This window comes from Barbus barbus (genome assembly GCF_936440315.1).
Source record: "Barbus barbus genome assembly, chromosome: 35".
Lineage (NCBI taxonomy): Eukaryota > Metazoa > Chordata > Actinopteri > Cypriniformes > Cyprinidae > Barbus > Barbus barbus.
The window spans coordinates 6,825,225-6,845,451 of NC_136763.1; the positions used below are offsets into that span (position 1 = coordinate 6,825,225).

Here is a 20,227-nt window from a genome sequence, read left to right on the forward strand (position 1 = left end):
AGACAGACAGAACGAAAAGAAAGACTAAACCACTAAATTTGAAATTTCTTATTGATATTTACAAATATAAGTTACTAATTTATTTCTGAAATGAGAAATATTGAGCTTATATTGACATACTGTTTATGTTTCACTTGCAAAATGGATTTTCACACACAAACTCATTTTGTATCTATGATTTCTAGAGAAAGTTCCAGAAATTAAACCATTCAATGAGCCACTTGTGGATGCCACCATAAGGGTGTACTCCACTCTTACCTCTGCTCTCCTTCCCACACCTGCTAAATCCCACTATACGTTCAACCTGAGGGACCTCTCAAAAGTCTTCCAGGGCATCCTGATGGCAGAAGCTGGGAAAATAGAGGTACCACCATTAATAAGTCTCAGTTTTTAGGTAAGATATGTCATGTTTTATCTGTTCAAATCTTCATAAAATCTTTTGTATCATCTCTGTTTACTCAGAATAAAATACAGCTATTGCAGCTTTGGTATCATGAGAGCTGCAGGGTGTTCCAGGATCGACTGGTCAGCGATGAGGACAGGAAGTGGTTTGACCAACTCCTCCACACTCACATACAGGAGTTTGGGTGCAAGATTGAGGAGGTGGTCCCGTACCAGCCAGTCCTATATGGGGACTTCATGTTCCCTGGGGCTGTCAAGGTCTACCGGCTGATTGAAGATAGAGAGAAGGTACAAGGCTTATATTGCCTTGTATTGAATCGGTTACATGTTACTGGTGCTTGCTACACATATCAATATTGCCTCAAATTGTGTGGAAATTACATTTCTGTGTTATTCAGTGTTATTTTATTTTGAGTGAATTACTATTAGACTTCAAGTGATTTTTTTTTAACAATAATAACCCTCGATCAGACTTTTGTGTGGGCAGCCACTCGTTGTTAAGACGTAACGTCTTTATTTTTTGGCATTTTGCTTGCTTTGGCAAGTATTTAGCATAAAATAGTTGTTTTTTTTAATCAAAAGTTTTTTTTAAGTCTTGTTCTGTATCCACTAATACAGCTGGCCAGTGTGATGGAGGAGTACATGGATGATTATAACCAGACCAGCACCACTAAGATGAAGCTGGTGCTCTTTATGGACGCCATACAGCATGTGTGTCGTATCAGCCGTATCCTGCGCCAGCCCCTGGGGAACGCTTTGCTGTTAGGAGTTGGTGGCAGTGGACGCCAGTCGCTTACCAGGCTTGCGACACACATGTGAGAGCTAAAGAGTTGTTATGCTGAACCCTTAAAATATAATTAGCATCACTAATGAGAATCAGTTGAATTAGGCTTTATTTGATCAAAACCAGAAGTTACACTGACCCACAGAATTGAAACTGTTTAAACCTTAACAATTTTGACATCAATACTTTTGTTAAAATGATCCTTGCCTTAAACTTTTTGCTCTGCCACCCATGTAGAACTGAAAATAATTATTATGTCATGCCTGGAACACATATGCGAGCAACGTTTAATATCAGTACCTAATAAACTGTAACATATATAATACAAATACATCATTTGACAATAGACAGTATTTATACACAAGGAAAACATGTTTTTTTTTTCAAGTTATTACTAGAATGTGTTTAAAGGGGCAACATTTTAAAGTAAGCACTAGCCAGATCCTAAACTTTAGTTAATACTTTTGAAAATGTCTTTATCCATGACCACCCACAAAGAAATGATTACAGTGTGACTGGATGGATTCTATTTTATCAAAGCATCATGTTGAACATTCAGTCATTCATTCATATGTCCATTTGGAAACCGTTCAAAAGTGATAGACCAAATTAAAGACCTCATCTATGGCTTCACTGTTGAACACAGATTTTCTGATTGTGACTGTCCTTATATTGTCAGATCTGAATATGAGTGCTTCCAGATTGAACTGTCCAAGAACTATGGCTTCCTAGAGTGGAGAGAGGACATCAAGAGCATCATGCTAAAGGCTGGTCTGCAGAATGTGCAAATCACCTTCCTGTTTGTAGACACACAAGTGAGTTATTATTTTCACATTATATACTAGACATACTGTTCAAAAGCTTGGAATCGGTAAGATTTTTTAATGTTTCTTAAAGAAGTCTCTTATGCTCATTAAGGCTGTTTTTATTTGATCAGAAATAGTAACACAATCATATATTTTAAAATGCAATTTATTCCTATGATGGCAAAGCTGAATTTAGCCTTCAGTTTTGGACCTTCAATTGGAACCTTCAGTGTCACATGATCCTTCAGAAATGTTCCTAAAAGATTTATCTGCAAGAAAATCACCTTGACACTACTTGCTGTCCAAGTCTTTAACACATTTTACCTGCTGGTTTTCAGATTAAGAGTGAATCTTTCCTGGAGGATGTGAATAACATCCTGAACTCAGGCGATGTGCCTAACCTTTATACTTCAGAGGAGCAGGAACGGATCCTGACTGCCATGACACCTGTGGTTCAGGACATGGGCCAGCAGCCCACAAAAGCTAACCTCATGGCAGCCTACATCAAGAGAGTCCGTAGCAACATCCACACTGTTCTCTGCATGAGGTTTATCTTTATATTAATACTTCTGTTGACAATTAAGTGCTACAAATAGGCTGTTCAGAACTGTTGCAGAGATCTAGTGTAAAACTAGATTTGTTTTTGTCTGTTGTCCCATTTGTTAGAAAGATACCCCATAATATTTCAGCCTGAAACATATAGTAAAAAATTGGAAACTAAGTCTCAAGACCTCTGTTCTCTGCCTCCATCTACAGTCCAGTAGGGGAAGTGTTCCGGGCTCGCCTCAGGCAGTTCCCCTCACTGGTCAACTGCTGCACCATTGACTGGTTCAGCGCATGGCCACAGGAGGCACTACAGTCTGTAGCAACATCTTTCCTCAATGAGCTTCCAGAACTGGAGGCCAGCCCTACGACCATCCAAAGCCTGGTCAGTAAAAGTGTGAGATATGCATGTGTAAGTGTACACAAGATCGTAAAATTGACCGGTTGTCTCTCTTTACAGGCACTGATGTGTGTTGAGATCCATCAAATGGTGTCCAGGAAGTGTGAGCAGTACTTAGCTGAACTTTCCCGCTACAACTACGTCACACCTAAGAGTTACCTGGAGCTCCTCAGCATCTTCTCATCTCTGATTGGCCAGAAGAAGCAGGAGCTACACAGCGCTCGACAGAGAATGAAAACCGGCCTGGATAAGGTGATTTGGGAAACATTTCATTCTTCCTACACATTCTACATTATATACAAACATGTTTTTTGATTGTATGTGTATGTGTGTAGTTGCTAAGTACAGCAGAGGATGTGAGCAAGATGCAGGAAGAGTTGGAGTTGATGAGGCCTCAGCTGGAGGAAGCAGCCAAGGACACTGTGATCACCATGGAGAAAATAAAAGTGAATAAAAAAGCAAAAATAAAACATTTAGGAATGCAAACATGAATGAATAAGATTCCACATAGATTTTTGTTGCCTGAGATATGTGTGTGTGTGTGTGTGTGTGTGTGTGTGTGTGTGTGTGTGTGTGTGTTTGTGTGTTTGTGTGTGTGTGTGTGTGTGTGTGTGTGTGTGTGTGTGTTTGTAGGAAGATACAGTGGTAGCTGAGGAGACCTGTGTAGCGGTGCAAGCTGAGGAGACTAAAGCAACTGAAAAGGCTCGTGTGGCACAGGCAATCGCTGATGACGCTCAGAAAGATCTGAATGAAGCACTTCCTGCTTTGGACGCTGCCCTCACTAGCCTGAAGTCACTGAAAAAGAATGATGTCGTTGAGGTGCATACATCATATTTTCTGTTAACATTTGTCCAAAATGCCACAATGTTTAGGTAATGCCAGCTCAAAAAGAGGTGTGTGTGTGTTTGATATACTGTAGGTGCGGGCTCTGCAGAGGCCTCCTCAAGGAGTGAAGCTGGTTATAGAAGCTGTCTGTATCCTGAGGGGTATCAAACCCAAGAAAGTTGCAGGAGAGAAGCTCGGAGAGAAGGTTGATGATTACTGGGATGCAGGAAAGGGTCTTCTGCAGGATCCAGGAAAATTTCTGGATAGTCTCTTCAAGTTTGACAAGGTGAGATGAAGATTTTGTATGTGGGTAATGTAAGCGTGTCCCTTTTTGTTTACCGTGTCCCTAGTGAAAAATAAATATACTATTTGTTTTAATTTATTTCATGAAAATTATGACAAATACATTTACATATTTATGTAATTAATAAAAATACAGTGCAATTGTACTTTTTGTGTTCTAAACTGGTATAGGCCTACTTAAAGTCTGCTAAATTGAAACACTTGAAATGCACTTTAATTGTGGGAAAGTAGTGCTCAAGTCTAACTAAAGATATATTGAAGTATATTTGATTGTGCTAAAGTGCAACTTTTGCAAGTATACTTTTGGTAAACTTTAAATATCTTGCATTTAAAGACCAATATTATTCAAAGATCATACAATCCTCATCAATAATGACATTAAAACACATTTTAGGTTAAATATTAAGAAATGTGCATTGCGCACAATTAGTACTCCAAATAAAGTTTAAAGGTCCCCTGAAATCAAAATTAAAGGGGTCATATGACTTGGCTAAAAAGAACATTATTTTGTGTATTTGGTGTAATGCAATGTGTTTATGCGGTTTAAGGTTCAAAATACACATTATTTTCCATATACTGTACATTATTGTTGCTCCTCTATGCCCTGCCTTTCTGAAACGCATAGTTTTTTTTAAAAAGCTCATCGTTCTGAGAAGTGAGGCGTGCTCTGATTGGCCATCTATCCAGTGCGTTGTGATTGGCCTAATACCTCAAGTGTGTGACAGAAATGTTACGCCCCTTACCATATTGTGATGCCGTGTCCCGGCGCGAGGACACAAAAACAATAAAACCCATTATAACCAAGGCATTTGTTGCATCCAGTGGAGACATAATTACTGATTATAAAGACTTATACTGTCTTTTTACGTTGCATCGCGCCGCGTTGCATCTAGGGATGGCTGAATACCATAATTTTAGCTTTGGTACGATACCAGAATTTAATACCTCGGTATCGATACTAAATCGATACCATAGGTGACAAATAACCAGCCTCAAAAGATAAGTGAATTTAATTTTTTTATAATAATAATAATAAAAACAGATTAATATCTTAATACCTTTGTATCAAACTGTAGCAAAAAAAACTATAGGAAACATAGGTTACATTTTGATGTTGGAGAAAAAAAAATAGGTGCAAACAAAATGTCTCAAAATGTAACAAAAAACTACCTGGAACATAGGTTACATTTTGACTGAGTTTGAAGAAAAAAAATACAACTGAAGTTGCGCAAACAAATGTTGCTTTATTGTAAAGTGTTATTCTAACAGTCAAAGTAATATTCAAAAATCAAGTTATTATTTCTCTCTCTCTCAGATTGTTTTCAGATTTCAGACTCAGCCAAAGAAAATTAAAGCATTAAATATAAATCTCACTCTCTCGGCTGCTTCTTATTAGCGGTCAGCAGTGAGTCAGATACATTCCCTTCATATCATTGATACTATTATGTAGCAAATTATTTATATTTATAATTAATAATAACTAGTTATAATTATGAATATTTAGATCAGATCTTATAATTAACTGTAGCAGAATCAATATTACAATGATTTAATCTGTTCGTCCACCGATAGTATAATCATTTATCAATTCTAGGAAAGATTATTTTCCTGGCCAAGAAAGAATAACTTTCCTACTTCGTACATGTAACGGGGTGAATGAGACGTGCGGATCCATTTGCAAGCTTCTATTAATAAACATAGAAAAATAACAGACAGGGTCAAAACACCAGCAATCGGGTATGGCACGGGCAAGACACAAGAGTAATCCAAGGGCATGCGTGGGTCCTCGATCAGCGAACAATATCCAAAGGGCTTGAGAAGAGGGGTAGTCCGATAACCTGAGCAATAATCCAAACGAGGTATACACAGAGTCCGAAACAGTGAGACAAGGTTAAATCCACGATACGAGGGCGGGAAACAGGAAACGAGACTATAAACAAATCAAACTAAACTTAGAAAACACAGAATGGCTTGGTAAGGCAGCTAACACTAGGAGAGTATTATACGCAGAACCAGACTCAGAGCTAGCATACACACACAGACGGCTCGGTAAGGCAGCTAATACTAGGAGAGTGTTACACGCAGAACAATACTCAGCAAAGACAGGGAGGACGTTCAAGGCTTTTAAAACGTGTGTAATCAGTGCAATCAGCTGTGTGATTAGAGCAATGTGAGATTGGTGACAGCTGTGTGTTGTCAGTGCAATGGATGATGGGAATTTTAGTTTGTGGGTGAAGTGCAACAGTAGTGTGGTGCAAAAGTCAATGTGATGGAGGAGTGACCTCTGGTGGTGAGTAAACGGAAGTCCACAGACCAGGTTCGTGACAGTAAAGTACTAGCATTAACTTAGCATGTAGCAAGATCAACATTAAGTGATTCAGCAGCACACAGAGGCAATCAATTGTGAATATAATTAATTTAATAAATGAAACTACAGCTAACATACAACTAGACTAAGCAAAACACATATATACAGAATGAAGGAAAGTAAGGAAAGAGAGAGAGAGAGAAGAAGAAAGAATGGCAGTATTTAGCATCAATTAACCTCACCTAGTGAGAATCATCAGAGAATCAAAAATCACCTTAACAAAGGGGCCCAAACTTAGACACGCATCTAACTAGTTGGAAACAGTTACTTGCATTGGCTTTGTTGCTGAACAAGAGTGTGGTAGACAACAGAGATTCTTGGTGAGTTCAGTAGGAGTGAGCTGGAGGCTTTTGTCGGGTTCTTCTGAAGATCGGAGAGTCCACAGTGAGTTGACAAAGTTACTTGAAGTTCAAAAACTGCCGGAAAGTCCGACTCAAGGGTGATGAGTCTTGGAGAGTGTGTCTCAAAGCTGAAAATAATAATAAAAAATACATAAATAAGGAAATAAAATAAATAATTATTTATTTTTGCTTTTTTACTTTTATTTGTACATTTATTTATTTATAATTACGGCAGGATTAGCATTCCATACAGGGGACTTTTAATTATAATTTTTATATCAGTAAGTTTCGAGCAATATGTCAGTAAATATGTTAATAGATTTGAACCGTACTTAGTATGAAATAAATGTAAATGTACACTGATGATAATGCGAAATGTTTCTTTTGCACAAAATCAGATATGATTAGTTTTAGAATCATTCAGAATGATTCAGAATTATTTCTGAAGCACAATGTGACACTGGATTAATATCCACTGAGAATTCAGCTTTGCTGTCACAGAAATACATTTTATTTTAAAATATATTAAAGCAGAAAATTATTTTTTTTCACAAATTCAAAATCTTCATGGCATTACAAATATTTATTGAAACATTTAAGCCTAAAGTTTATAATTTCCATTGCTCTGGTCTTTTATCCCACAGGACAACATCCCAGATTCGGTGATAAAACTAGTGCAGCCTTACATTGACAACCCAGAGTTCCATCCTGACTCAATCGCCAAGGTGTCCAAAGCCTGTACCTCCATCTGTCAGTGGGTGCGAGCAATGCATGTGTACCATTTTGTGGCCAGAGCTGTAGAGCCCAAACGGGTAGGAGCTTAATTCCTTTCTTCTAAATCCATTGTTTAGCTTAAATTTCCTAAAATGTTCATTCCCTTTTTTGTGTATTTGTTTTTATATCTGTGTCTGTAATTACAACATTTTAAGCACTTTTCTGCCTAAAGCTGTTCAGCATGTTGAAGTTTTTCTGAAGACACCAAAACTGAGGCAAATTTGAATAATTATATGAATTCGTTTCTATGTGTGTGTGTGAGCAGCAAGCCTTGCAGGAATCTCAGGAGGATCTGGCTGTAACACAGCGCATTCTGGATGATGCTAAGGATAAACTAGCAGCTGTAGAGGAGGGCATTGCCACACTGCAGGCCAAGTATCATGAATGCCTGGCCAAGAGAGATGAGCTAGATGCCAAATGTCAGCTGTGTGAAAACAGATTGATCCGTGCAGATAAGGTAAGTGGAGAAAAACAATTTAATTTTGCATTTATTTGACCGTGACATTGACCTGTCAAATTTACCACTTTATCATGCAAGCCTGATTTGCATCAATATGAAATCTATTACTATTGAATATGTTTTGTAGAAGTTTACTATACTTTGAGTTTATATTGAGCATATGGCGGTTCAGACACAGACTGTTGTTATGTGTGGCAGCTGATTGGTGGACTGGCTGATGAAAAGGTACGCTGGAGAGAGACAGTTCAGCAGCTGGAGTACATGGTGAATAACGTGGCAGGAGATGTGCTGCTCGCTGCAGGATATGTAGCTTACCTCGGACCCTTCACTGTGAGTGTGTGGGAGTGCGGCAGAGAAAATGCATATTGGGTGGAATGATGTTTAAATATTTGATTGAGTTAATTATGAGGGTGGTTGTTTACAAAAACTGTTTGAAATCAGGTCATATTTCAACCTAAAATCAAAATAAATAAATATAAATATTTTCTTCTGAATTTTAAAGGTGCCATAGAATGGAAAACTTACCTTGGCATAGTTGAATAATAACAGTTCTGTACATGGAAATGACATACCGTGAGCCTCAAACACCATTGTTTCCTCCGTCTTATGTAAATCTCGTGAATGCAAAAGACCATTGAAAAATAGGCGAATCAGAACATAACATTGACTGTGATGTTATAATCAGGATCACTAATATGTACACCCCCAACATTTGCATATACCATCAATGTTCTTTGCCAACCGAACCATCAGAAGTTCTGCAGGTATTGTGAAGAAACAAGCGAGGACAACAGCGAAAATGGCAGATAATGGAAAGTGAATGTTATGTTCCAGGCTGTGCAGGGGATGTTAAGTGCAGGGATGGGTTGGTGTCTGTATTCAGAAAGGCACGGAAAGCAAATTACGCGTTCTAATAAAATAACGCGAGCCACTAAAGGCACATGGTTAGTTTCTTGCTAGCAGTAGCCTGTTACATTACAGTACATAAGATTTCACTTACCACATAAACAGAGTAAGAGATGCTGAGAATGGTGAAGAAAGATTTACAAATCACCACTGATGTGTTCTTGTAAACTGCCCCTCCATAGTATAAACAGAGTACGTGCGATCGCGAATCTCGAAAGTGAAAGTGAAACTAAAAAGCAATAGTGCATTTGAAAGCATTTTCAATGCCCCGCATATTAATAACGGCTCCCTGATGCCCGCATTTTATATTACAGTATAATTACCCAACAACATAACTGCGCGAGAAAGTATTGAAATATATATTTTCCCTGTGTTTCCTTCCTGCTGTGTGAGCTACTGAAATGAGCCGCACTGTGAAACAGCCAATCAGAGCAGAGCTCAACATTATTATTCATGACCCTTCCAAATAAGGTAATAACAGACCATTTCATTCTAGGAACAAATCTTAGGGTTTTAAATGGACATATAAAACCGTTCCTGCACATGTTTTGCCCTTACCTAAGCCACATACCTTCTATGTACATATCAAAGAACAATTAAAATATTGTATCAATGCATTCCATGGCACTTTAAACATTATTTTCTTGACAAATAAGCACTTTTTTTCTCATTACCATAATGCAGACAAATTTAATCTTTGACATTTAATTGTGAGATTCACAGAGAGAGTAGATGTAAATATGTATGATTTATGTAGGGAGAATATCGCTCAGCGATGGCTGAGGAGTGGCTCAGGGGTTTTAAAGAACTGGCAGTCCCTCACACAGAACGGCCCAACCTGATCAGCACACTGGGAGACAAAGTCAAGATCCGCTCCTGGCAGGTTAGAGACCAACACATAAGTACTTCAGTGCATAGACATAATACTGTTTGTTATGTAAATATGCGAGTTATTAACAATTTAAGTGTATTTTTTTATTTGCATGTGTGATTTTGTGTGCAGATTGCAGGGCTGCCCAAGGATAGTCTTTCTGTGGAGAACGGAGTAATTGTTCAATACTCTCAGCGCTGGCCTCTGTTTATCGATCCGCAGGGACAGGCTAACAAATGGATTAAGAACATGGTAATAATTATACAGAATTATTATACTAAAAATATTTTTTTCACCTTAGATAACAAAAACTAACTAAGTAAATCATACACTAGGGTCCAAAAGTTTTTAATGATTGTAATGATTTAGAAAAAGTCTCTTATGCTCACCAGGCTGCATATAATTGATCAAAAATTACAGTAAATGCTGATGAAATGGGACTAAAATCTAAATGACCCTAAACTTTTGAACAGTATTGTGTGTATTGGACTGAATAAATTACCCCAATGCAATTTCCACAGGAGCGTGATAACACATTAGCTGTGATGAAGTTGAGTGACCGAGACTTCCTGCGTAGTTTAGAAAATGCTATCCGCTTTGGAAAGCCTTGCTTGCTGGAGAATGTTGGGGAGGAGTTAGACCCTGCATTGGACCCTGTGCTCCTACGACAGGTATACATCACTGTTTTGTGTGAATAAAACCTAAAATAAAGCAAAAAGGGCTATAGCCGCCACATGAATATGAACAGCGTTTGATGATTTAAGTGAGCCTTTTGTTATAGTATTTCTTAGCTGCCTGTAGTGTAAATCTGACTTTCTTGAGTGTATGCTCTTCAGACATATACCCATGAAGGCAATATAGTTCTAAAACTCGGAGACACTGTCATTCACTATCATGACGACTTCAAGATGTACATCACCACTAAGTTGCCCAACCCGCATTACTCACCGGAGATCTCTACTAAAGTGACTCTCATTAACTTCACCCTCTCACCCAGGTGCTGCTCTCAAATTTCTTAAGACAAGAACATAATGAGGGCTTTTAGGTTGAGAGGTTGATTCTGGTTTTCACATGTGTTGGGTTTCTGTGCGTATTCATACAGTGGGCTTGAGGATCAGCTACTAGGCTGTCTCGTAGCTGAAGAGAGACCTGATCTGGAAAAGGTGAAGAACCAACTCATTGTGAGTAATGCACAAATGAAACAGGAATTAAAGGAGATAGAAGATCAGATTCTGTTCCGACTGAGCTCTTCAGAGGGAAACCCTGTTGATGACGAGGAACTGATAAGAGTGCTTGCGGCCTCCAAAATCAAAGCCGAAGAAATTCAGGTCTGAAAGAAATGCTTGTGCAGAGCTAAATCTGCTTTCTATTTATGCTGTAGAAATCTAATAACAAATCAGTGATTTTTCAACATTTTCAAACCATTAGGCTAAAGTGACTGCAGCTGAGGCGACTGAGAGGGACATTGATGCCACACGTCTGGAATACGTCCCAGTGGCTGTCAGAGCCCAGATTCTCTTCTTCTGTGTATCAGATCTGTCAAATGTGGACCCCATGTACCAGTACTCTCTGGAGTGGTTCCTGGGGATTTTTATGAATGGCATTGCCAACTCAAAGAAAGCAGGTGAAAGCATGCCCTTCTATTATTGACCTTTAGAACCTGCAAAGGTTTTTTAGACCAGTGGCTATCAACCTTTTTGTCTCCAAGGTCATTTTCCACTACTCACAATAATATTCAGAGGCCCCATAGCTTTTCCAGTTATTTGTGATTTACTGGATAAGAATAAAGTTTTTTTTTTTTAAATACATTTTTGTATTATTTCTATCCAATAAAATATTTTAAAGCTTGGTATAACTAGAAAAAATTATATTCATTATAAAAATTCCCATGCAGTTATTTTTAATTTAATTAATTTACATTAATTTTTCAGTACTAGAATTTGTAATTAATTTATTAATTCTGAAACATAGCTACAGTATAAGATTTATATCCAGGTTTACCAAGACAGTGGGAACTACTATTTTAGACATCTTATAGACATTTAGAGTAATAGTTAATACAATATAAATTATTTTATAAATTAACAAACTGATTAACTATCTATCTTGGCTTATTTCCCCACAGATAATTTGAAGGAGCGTATTTTCAACATTAACGAGTTCTTCACCTTCAGCTTGTACAGTAACGTCTGTCGTAGTCTTTTTGAGAAGCACAAGCTGATGTTTGCCTTCCTCCTTTGTTCCAGAATCCTGATGAATGACAGCAAGATTGATATGGTTAGCAAAAAAAAAAAAAAGCAGGATTAAATGTCTCTCGTCTTCATCACAACCTTTTTTTCTTTTTCTTTTTTTTTTTTAGCTCAGCCTCTTTCTTTCCAACCAGCAAATATTTACGGCAAATGTTTATCAGAGACCACACAAGCACATTTAAAACAAGTTCATTAAGTGAATTCTGTCTGCGTTTTCTTTTGATCTTTATCACTCAAGCTGCTTTTAATAATGCTAATATTTCTTCCACTATAAATCCAGCTTTATTTGATTGTGCCGTGATAAAACAAATGAACAGTAAACACCATGTTGTCATATAATTTTCTGTGTTTGTAGTGAAGAAATATCTTGATTTGTATATGAATGCCTGTGTGTGTACAGGCTGAGTGGCAATACTTGTTATCAGGGGGCCGGCCCCAGCATCAGGCTCCAAATCCTGCTCCAAACTGGCTCTCCATGAGAGCCTGGCAGGACATTCTGGCACTGAGCACCCTGCCCACCTTCAATAACCTTCCAGAGAGCTTCTCCAAACATGAGTCTGCATTCAAGAGTATATTTGACAGCAGCCAGCCACACAGGTAGCCACAAACACACTTGTAGGCCCTATTAGAGGTTGTAAATGGTGTTGTTATTGTGCATGTCAGGTTTAGATTCTCCGTTTATAAGCATATGTGAACAGGGAGCCTCTTCCAGGCGAGTGGGACAGTGGTTTAGACTCGTTTCAGAAGCTTCTGGTTCTGCGATGTCTGAGAGCTGACCGGCTCACTCACAGCCTGCAGGACTTTGTGGCTTCACAGCTGGGTCAGAACTTCATCGAGCCACAGGTACTCACACATATGCTCTATATACACCAAGTTCATATCATCATATAATAGCGTTAACAATCTAATCGCATTTTGATATTAACGGAACACTGTTTATGTAAGAACTTCACATTAGAATGTTAAATAGACAGAGGTTAATTTGAATTCACCCTGTAGCAGGTATTGGCATATTTTTGAGTCATACTAATAATGTTTTTCTGTATGACTCACTGTTTTTGGTTTTTATTTGCCATGTCTCTCATTCCACCATGTTTCTCTTGTCTCTCAGACATCAGACCTGTCTGTGGTGTTTAAAGATTCATCTCCTTCCACCGCTCTCATTTTTGTGCTTTCTCCTGGTACCGACCCCGCTGCTGACCTCTATAAGTTTGCAGAGGTCATGAAGTTTTCAAAGAGGATGACCGCCATCTCCCTTGGCCAAGGACAGGTCAGAACACAAAACATCCAGAGATAAACATATGCAGAAACTGATATCATAAATGTATAGTCAGACTAAGCTAAAAAAAAAAAAAAAAAGTGTTAAGCATGTCCTACATGGAATTTTAGTTAAAATTATCCACCCTCACAGCTTTGAGACCCTGAGCTTAAGATACTCTCCATACATTTTATCTTTTCAGTAGACGAACACTAATAAAAGATGACTTCTCACCCCAGTGCTAATTATGTTCCTATTTAAAGTTTCTGAAAGCCTGCAATGTTCTGTGCCACCTGTTAAATAACTGTGACATACCTGACCTACAGGCTCACACCAACCAGTTTACATTAATATTCAACATTAGACTAGTGTCATAACAATGTCAACTTGGATATCGTCTTTAGTGCAAGTACTTCCCTTACGTTTTACGTTTTAATAGCATTTTATATGTATATATGTTTGTCATAGCTTAATGTAATAAAGTGAAATTTGTCCAGTTAAACATGGACTAATACTGTCTATAACCATAATAATATATAGTGAACTATATTGGGATCGGCCGTTTTGTAGTAGTGTCACATTATTCCATTGCTAATAATGTGTTCTCAGCTGCTATGTATTGTTCAAGCATTAGTGATGGATGAGTGAACAAGTGAGTAATAATGGACATATCATAAGACTATGTCTGCATATATTTGAGTATATTGACTATATTGGGCTAACAGCATTGGTTGTATTTCAGGGCCCCAGTGCTGAGGCCATGATGCACAGCGCCATGGAGAAAGGACAGTGGGTCTTCTTCCAGAACTGCCACCTCGCTCCCAGCTGGATGCCATCTCTGGAGAGACTCATTGAGAACATCGATCCTGACAAAGTTTGACACACCTTACTAGCTATTTTAGTTTTTATTGACTGCTTGTTGAATATACCTATTAATCTTTGTTACATTTGTTGGTGTTTTTTCAAAAGGAAGAGTTCATTTAAATATACTGAAACACTTGTTTGTATTGTAGGTTAATCAGGACTTCCGTCTTTGGCTCACTAGTCTGCCCAGCAACAAGTTCCCAGTCTCAATTCTGCAGAATGGCTCCAAGATGACCATAGAACCACCTCGAGGCATTAAAGCCAATCTCCTGAAGACCTATGGCAGCCTCACTGATGATTTCATCACTTCCTGCATTAAGGTTCCTGTTGAAAGAAGCACATGTTCTTCTTTGTATTTTGATGTTGAGAAAAAAATGTGTCATATTAATTAGGATTATAGCAATATTTTTAATCACCAAGTAATCACCAAGACACACAAAATTATAGAATAAGTTGTAAAATATTATTACAAATAAAAAACTGTTTTTCTTTTAAAATGTAATTTATTCCTGTGATGGCAAATCAGAATTTTCAGCAGTTAAAGAAACAATTATCACTGAGAACACTTTTGCTGCTAAATATTTTTGTAGAAACCTTTTTTCAATATTCTTTGATAAATAGGAAGCTCAAAAGAACAGCATTTATTTGAAATAGAAATGTTTTTAATTTTAATGTCACTTTTGATCAGTTTAATGCATCCTTGCTTAATAACATTTTTTTTTAAATCATATTCTGACCCCAAATTTATATGTAAAGGTTTTTATGTAATATGATATCTTTCTTATTTATGTTTATTATTAAATATAGTTCTCTTTTTATCTTTTTCTGTATGTCTTTTGGCAGACAGCAGAGTTTAAGGCTCTCCTCCTTTCTCTGTGCCTTTTCCATGGAAATGCTATTGAGCGCAGGAAATTCGGCCCACTAGGATTTAACATTCCATATGAGTTTACGGATGGGGACCTGCACATCTGCATCAGCCAGCTGAAAATGTTCCTGGATGAATATCAGGATATCCCATATAAGGCAAATCTAGATGTTCTCTTGCCACACACAGTTTCATGTCTCTCTGTAGAGTATTTCCCTTTCTTTGCGCATATCCTTAGCTGATTAAACATAAATATGCCATTTTAAGCAATTGCAGCACATCTAAACATCTATATTTGGTAGTGTTTATGTTTGTATAAAGGAAGCAACACTCACAAATCTTACTGATCTCTCTTTCCCTCACTGTTCAGGTTCTGAAGTATACGGCAGGAGAAATAAACTATGGGGGTCGTGTGACAGACAACTGGGATCGCCGTTGCATCCTAAACATCCTGGAGGATTTCTATTGCCACGCTGTCCTGGGCCCTGAACACTCTTACTCTCCTTCTGGAGAATACAGACAAATCAGCACTGAGAACAATGTCAAGGTCCAGAACTGATATCTCTTAACCGCAGATATTATGTAAAAACAGTAAAGCTGATTTCAGATCAGTGCAAAAGGAACGTTTTTCCTTCACAGGCTTAAAATGAGTTATGCAATACATCTAATAATTGTTTTTTTTTTTTTTGCAGGGTTATTTGACATACTTTCGTGGCCTACCTATTAACGACTCGCCGGAGATCTTTGGCCTCCATGACAATGCCAACATAAGCTTTGCACAAAATGAGACATTTGCTCTGCTGGGAACTTTAGTGAAGCTCCAGCCCAGAGCAGCAGCCACCGGAGGCAAGTCCAGAGATGAGGTATGTGTCATATTGATTCTACATACATTTATTTGAACTTAATATACCAATTTATAACTTGAATATATATTGGTGAGAATTTTTTTAAATAAATTATTTTTATGCATCGAGGTTGCATTAAATTAATATAAAAACCAGTGAAGATTTTTACATTGTTCAAAAATGCTATTCTTTTGAACTTTCAAAGAATCCTGAAAAGTTCGACTTTGCCATCAAAGGAATAAATCACATTTTAAAATATATTTAAATGATAAGTAGTTACTTTAAAATGTAATGTTTACAATAAAACACAATGTTTCTGTTTTTCTGTATTTTTAATCAAATAACTGCAGTCTTGGTGAACACGAGACTTCTTTCAAAAACATAAAAAATCTTACCGAACTCAAATTTGTGAATGGTAGTGTATATGTATATTGTTTGTGTATTCACACTGTTTTGCATGAGACTGTGCTCTTAAATGTAGTGAAAAACAAGCCTAAACAGATAATCTATAGTTGTAGAAGACCGCATGGTTGTGCAGCATTTTAAACGGCCATGCATTTAATTTTTGATTGTAGTTGTAACGCTGCAATTATGGATTGTGCTTAACACTTACATAAAATGCATATGCTTTTTAGGTTTAATGCACACTCTCTTTTCTCCTCTACACATTAAGATCATAGAGGAAATAGTGGAGGGGATTGTGGAGAAGATTCCTAGTCTCATTAATGTGCAGGAGGTCATGAATAAATACCCAGTGATGTATGAAGAATCTATGAACACGGTCCTGGTTCAAGAGGTTATAAGGTAAGTTTTCAGTTTCAAGACAAATTATGTTCTACTTTCTATACATCTAAGAATACTTAAACAAGCATCAGTTTTCAAAAAATATTATGTAGCACAACTGGTTTTCACATTGATAAGAAGAAGTGTTTCTTGAAGACAAAATCAACATGTTAAAATGAGTGATGATGCTGAAAATTCAGCTTTACCATCACAGGAATAAATTACATTTTAAAATAGAAATAGAAAATGGTTATTTTGAATTGCAATAATTGTTAACAGTATTACTATTACTGTTCTTTCAAAAACATTTAAAAAATCTTACTGATAGAGTATATTTATGTTTAAAAAACACTAAACATGCACCTCTCTATCACTCTCACAGATATAATAAGCTGTTATCAGTGATTTCCCAGAGTCTCAGTGATCTGGTGAAGGCTTTGAAGGGTTTGGTGGTTATGTCATCTGAACTGGAGCTGATGTCTAACAGTCTGTTCATCAATGCTGTTCCAGAACTATGGAAGGCCAAGGCAAGACTCTTCTAAATGTTAACCATGCTAGACATGCACTGAATTTGTGGAATGAGTGTTTTGTTATGTCTTGACTATGCAAACACTCTTGTGCATGTAACTGAAATCAGAATTAGCATTTTGACTACTGAGAGCTTAGACTTATTTGATAGATTTGAATGGGTAGCATAATATTCTTCTTTTAATATTTTTCAAGGCATATCCATCTCTTAAGCCGTTGGCTTCCTGGGTGTCAGATCTGGTTCAGCGCATAAGCTTTTTGCAGAGCTGGATCACAGATGGCATTCCTGCTGTATTCTGGATCAGTGGGTTCTTCTTCCCCCAAGCCTTCCTCACAGGAACCCTGCAGAACTTTGCCCGAAGCGCTTCGGTCTCCATTGACACCATTGCTTTTGACTTTAAGGTGCATAATTTGCTTTCAACAGCAAGGCTTTCTTGCAGTAAACTCTGTGTAATGCAGTTTGAAGCCTCAACTATGTTTCCATATTAAGCTCTCAAAGCAACTTTGATATTTGATAGACCATTAAGAGAAGTATGGCATACATGAGAAGGTCAAACATTGGAATAGGTCATTCTGTTGCATATCTAAACAGCATGATGTGTGTATTTTTTTTTAGAACCATTCTTTTAGCGTTTTTCTTTGATTTCCTCTGTTTGAACCCTCGTTTAGGTGATGAAGGAAGCAGCAGCAGAGCTGACTGTGAGGCCCGACATCGGCTGCTTCATCCACGGTCTGTATCTTGAAGGGGCGCGCTGGGATTCAGAAACAGGCCAGCTTACTGAATCCCGTCCCAAAGAGCTCTACACAGAGATGGCTGTAATCTGGATGGTACCTGTTCCCAACCGCAAGCCCCCTCAGTCTGGAATCTACATGTGTCCTATCTACAAAACGCTTACCCGTGCTGGTGAGCAATTTGAAGAGCATTTCTTTGTGAAGCTTGCCACACACTTTTGTTCATGTTTCACTACTGTACATCCTGTGGAGTCATTGTGATTTATGTGACAATTTGGTTTGTGTTTACCACAGAGATCTGAAACGTTTTGTTGTTTTTTTTCCACAGGAACTCTCTCAACCACCGGGCACTCAACTAACTATGTAATTGCAGTTGAGCTGCCCACAGATCGTACCCAAGGGCACTGGATCAAACAGGGTGTGGCCTTGATCTGCGCTCTTGACTACTAGACTTATACACAAACCCTTATTCATACACACAAAAGCTTGAAGCAACATTGGAAAAATACAAATTGATGAAAAAACACTGTTACACTGTAAACACTGTCAGCCAGTATTTAGAGATGACTACTGAGTTTTTAAATGTGGTAATAAAACAGTTTTATGCAAGGATGCAGTGTTGTACTAAATCTTAGGGCCCTCACGCAAACCACAAAATGAACTCCACCCACAAGCAATGATATCATATATGGCATATTTATTCATATTGTAGTATATCACTATGGTAGTATATTGTAGTATTTATTAATATTTTGAATTATCTTTTATATTTTTAGGTTTATTTTAATTTTAACATTTCAGTGATTTTGTTTTGTATTTGTTGTCATTTTCATAAGTTTTTTATTAAATACAATTTAGCATTTTGTTTATTTATTTCAGTTTTAATTTTAGTTAGTTGAAAAGGCAACATTTCAAATTTTCGTTTAAATTTAATTTTCATCTTATATGTATATTTTGTGTTATTGTAGCTTTTTTATGAAAATGATTTTAAAGGGATAGTTCACCCAAAAATGAAAATTCTGGCTTTAATTACTCCCCCTCATGTCTTTCCAAACCCGTAAGACCTTCATTCATCTTCGGAACACAAATTAAGATATTTTTGATGGAATCCGAGAGCTCTCTGACCCTGTCATAGACAGCAACACAACTGACACATTCAAGACCAACAAAGGTAGAAAGGACATCGTTAAAATAGTCTATGTGACATCAGTTGTTCAACTTTAATATTATGAAGCCAAGAGAATACTTTGGTACTGTCATGAGCTCACGTCAAAGACTGGCACAGAAGAGAAAAAAAATGTTGAATAAAGTTATTATTTTGTGTTTTCTTTGTGCAAAAAAGTATTCCCATAGCTTTATAAAATTAAGGTTGAACCACTGATATCACATTGACTGTTTTAATGATTTCCATACTACCTTTCTTGGCCTTGAACGTGTCAGTTGCATTGCTGTCTATGGAGGGTCAGAAAGCTCTCGGATTTCATCAGAATATCTTAATTTGTGTTCCGAAGATGAACGAAGGTCTATGAGGTGTGGAACGACATGAGGGTGAGTAATTAATGACAGAATTTTCATTTTTGGGTGAACTATCCCTTTAATAGTTTCAGTGTAAGTTCATTTAACATATACATTTAAAGTCTAACCTTAAAATGCATGCTTTTTATGTACCCCTCTCACTTTATGAGTTAATAAGAATATTGGTAACACTTTAGTGCCCAATTCTCACTATTAACTAGTTGGTTATTAGCATGAATATTACTGTGATATTGGCTGTTTATTATTACTTAAGAAAACACATATTAGTGTCTTATTCTGCTGGACCTTATTCTAAATCCTTAATCCTACCCAATTCTTACCCAAATCTTAAACTTAACAACTACTTTACTAAGTATTAATAAGCAGTAATTAGGAATATATTGAGGCAAAAGGCATAGTTAATAGTTAGTTAATAGTGAAAATTGGGCTCTAATCTTAAGGGTGGCCAGAATAATTTATGTAGTTATCTATTATTTATTTGAAATAATTAAAAGAACCGTTTCATGTCTATGTATCATTTATTGTGGAGATTGATATGGGATTTAGAAAATAATTAGTGATGATAACTAAGTAATTAAATACTTTTTGGAGAGAGTAATTTGTACAGTAATCTAATTACACTGTTGAATATGTAATTAGTAACTAGTAATTCATTACTTTTTTTAGAGTAACTTACCCAACACTGCCCGTGTCTCAGTCTAATTTCTAACGGGAGTATTGCCTTACTCAAGTCATCTGTGCGCGGCTCCTTTAAGAAACTAGCGGTTCAGCAGCTCGCGTTTCC

The 20,227-nt window shown here is 37.1% G+C and overlaps 1 protein-coding gene across 1 annotated transcript in view; it reads left to right on the forward strand.

Moving 5' to 3' along the window:
* The window catches only part of dnah1 (dynein, axonemal, heavy chain 1), a gene marked incomplete at its 5' end in the record, with an annotated part of 35,063 nt that extends 16,543 nt beyond the window's left edge, over positions 1-18,520 (forward strand). The window contains 33 exons of the mRNA XM_079393003.1: positions 186-364; positions 463-690; positions 1,021-1,217; positions 1,866-2,001; positions 2,331-2,539; positions 2,749-2,920; positions 2,996-3,187; positions 3,271-3,381; positions 3,569-3,754; positions 3,855-4,046; positions 7,417-7,584; positions 7,812-8,003; positions 8,205-8,336; positions 9,670-9,795; positions 9,916-10,035; positions 10,305-10,454; positions 10,620-10,780; positions 10,886-11,111; positions 11,212-11,407; positions 11,909-12,060; positions 12,433-12,629; positions 12,731-12,875; positions 13,144-13,302; positions 14,033-14,164; positions 14,304-14,474; positions 14,998-15,177; positions 15,390-15,566; positions 15,712-15,882; positions 16,538-16,668; positions 17,030-17,174; positions 17,371-17,577; positions 17,845-18,079; positions 18,236-18,520. Coding sequence (XP_079249129.1) covers positions 186-364; positions 463-690; positions 1,021-1,217; positions 1,866-2,001; positions 2,331-2,539; positions 2,749-2,920; positions 2,996-3,187; positions 3,271-3,381; positions 3,569-3,754; positions 3,855-4,046; positions 7,417-7,584; positions 7,812-8,003; positions 8,205-8,336; positions 9,670-9,795; positions 9,916-10,035; positions 10,305-10,454; positions 10,620-10,780; positions 10,886-11,111; positions 11,212-11,407; positions 11,909-12,060; positions 12,433-12,629; positions 12,731-12,875; positions 13,144-13,302; positions 14,033-14,164; positions 14,304-14,474; positions 14,998-15,177; positions 15,390-15,566; positions 15,712-15,882; positions 16,538-16,668; positions 17,030-17,174; positions 17,371-17,577; positions 17,845-18,079; positions 18,236-18,357 — 5,597 coding nt within the window. The 3' untranslated portion in view covers positions 18,358-18,520. The remainder of the gene's footprint in view (positions 1-185; positions 365-462; positions 691-1,020; positions 1,218-1,865; positions 2,002-2,330; positions 2,540-2,748; positions 2,921-2,995; positions 3,188-3,270; positions 3,382-3,568; positions 3,755-3,854; positions 4,047-7,416; positions 7,585-7,811; positions 8,004-8,204; positions 8,337-9,669; positions 9,796-9,915; positions 10,036-10,304; positions 10,455-10,619; positions 10,781-10,885; positions 11,112-11,211; positions 11,408-11,908; positions 12,061-12,432; positions 12,630-12,730; positions 12,876-13,143; positions 13,303-14,032; positions 14,165-14,303; positions 14,475-14,997; positions 15,178-15,389; positions 15,567-15,711; positions 15,883-16,537; positions 16,669-17,029; positions 17,175-17,370; positions 17,578-17,844; positions 18,080-18,235) is intronic.
* Between the last annotated feature and the right edge of the window lie 1,707 nt (positions 18,521-20,227).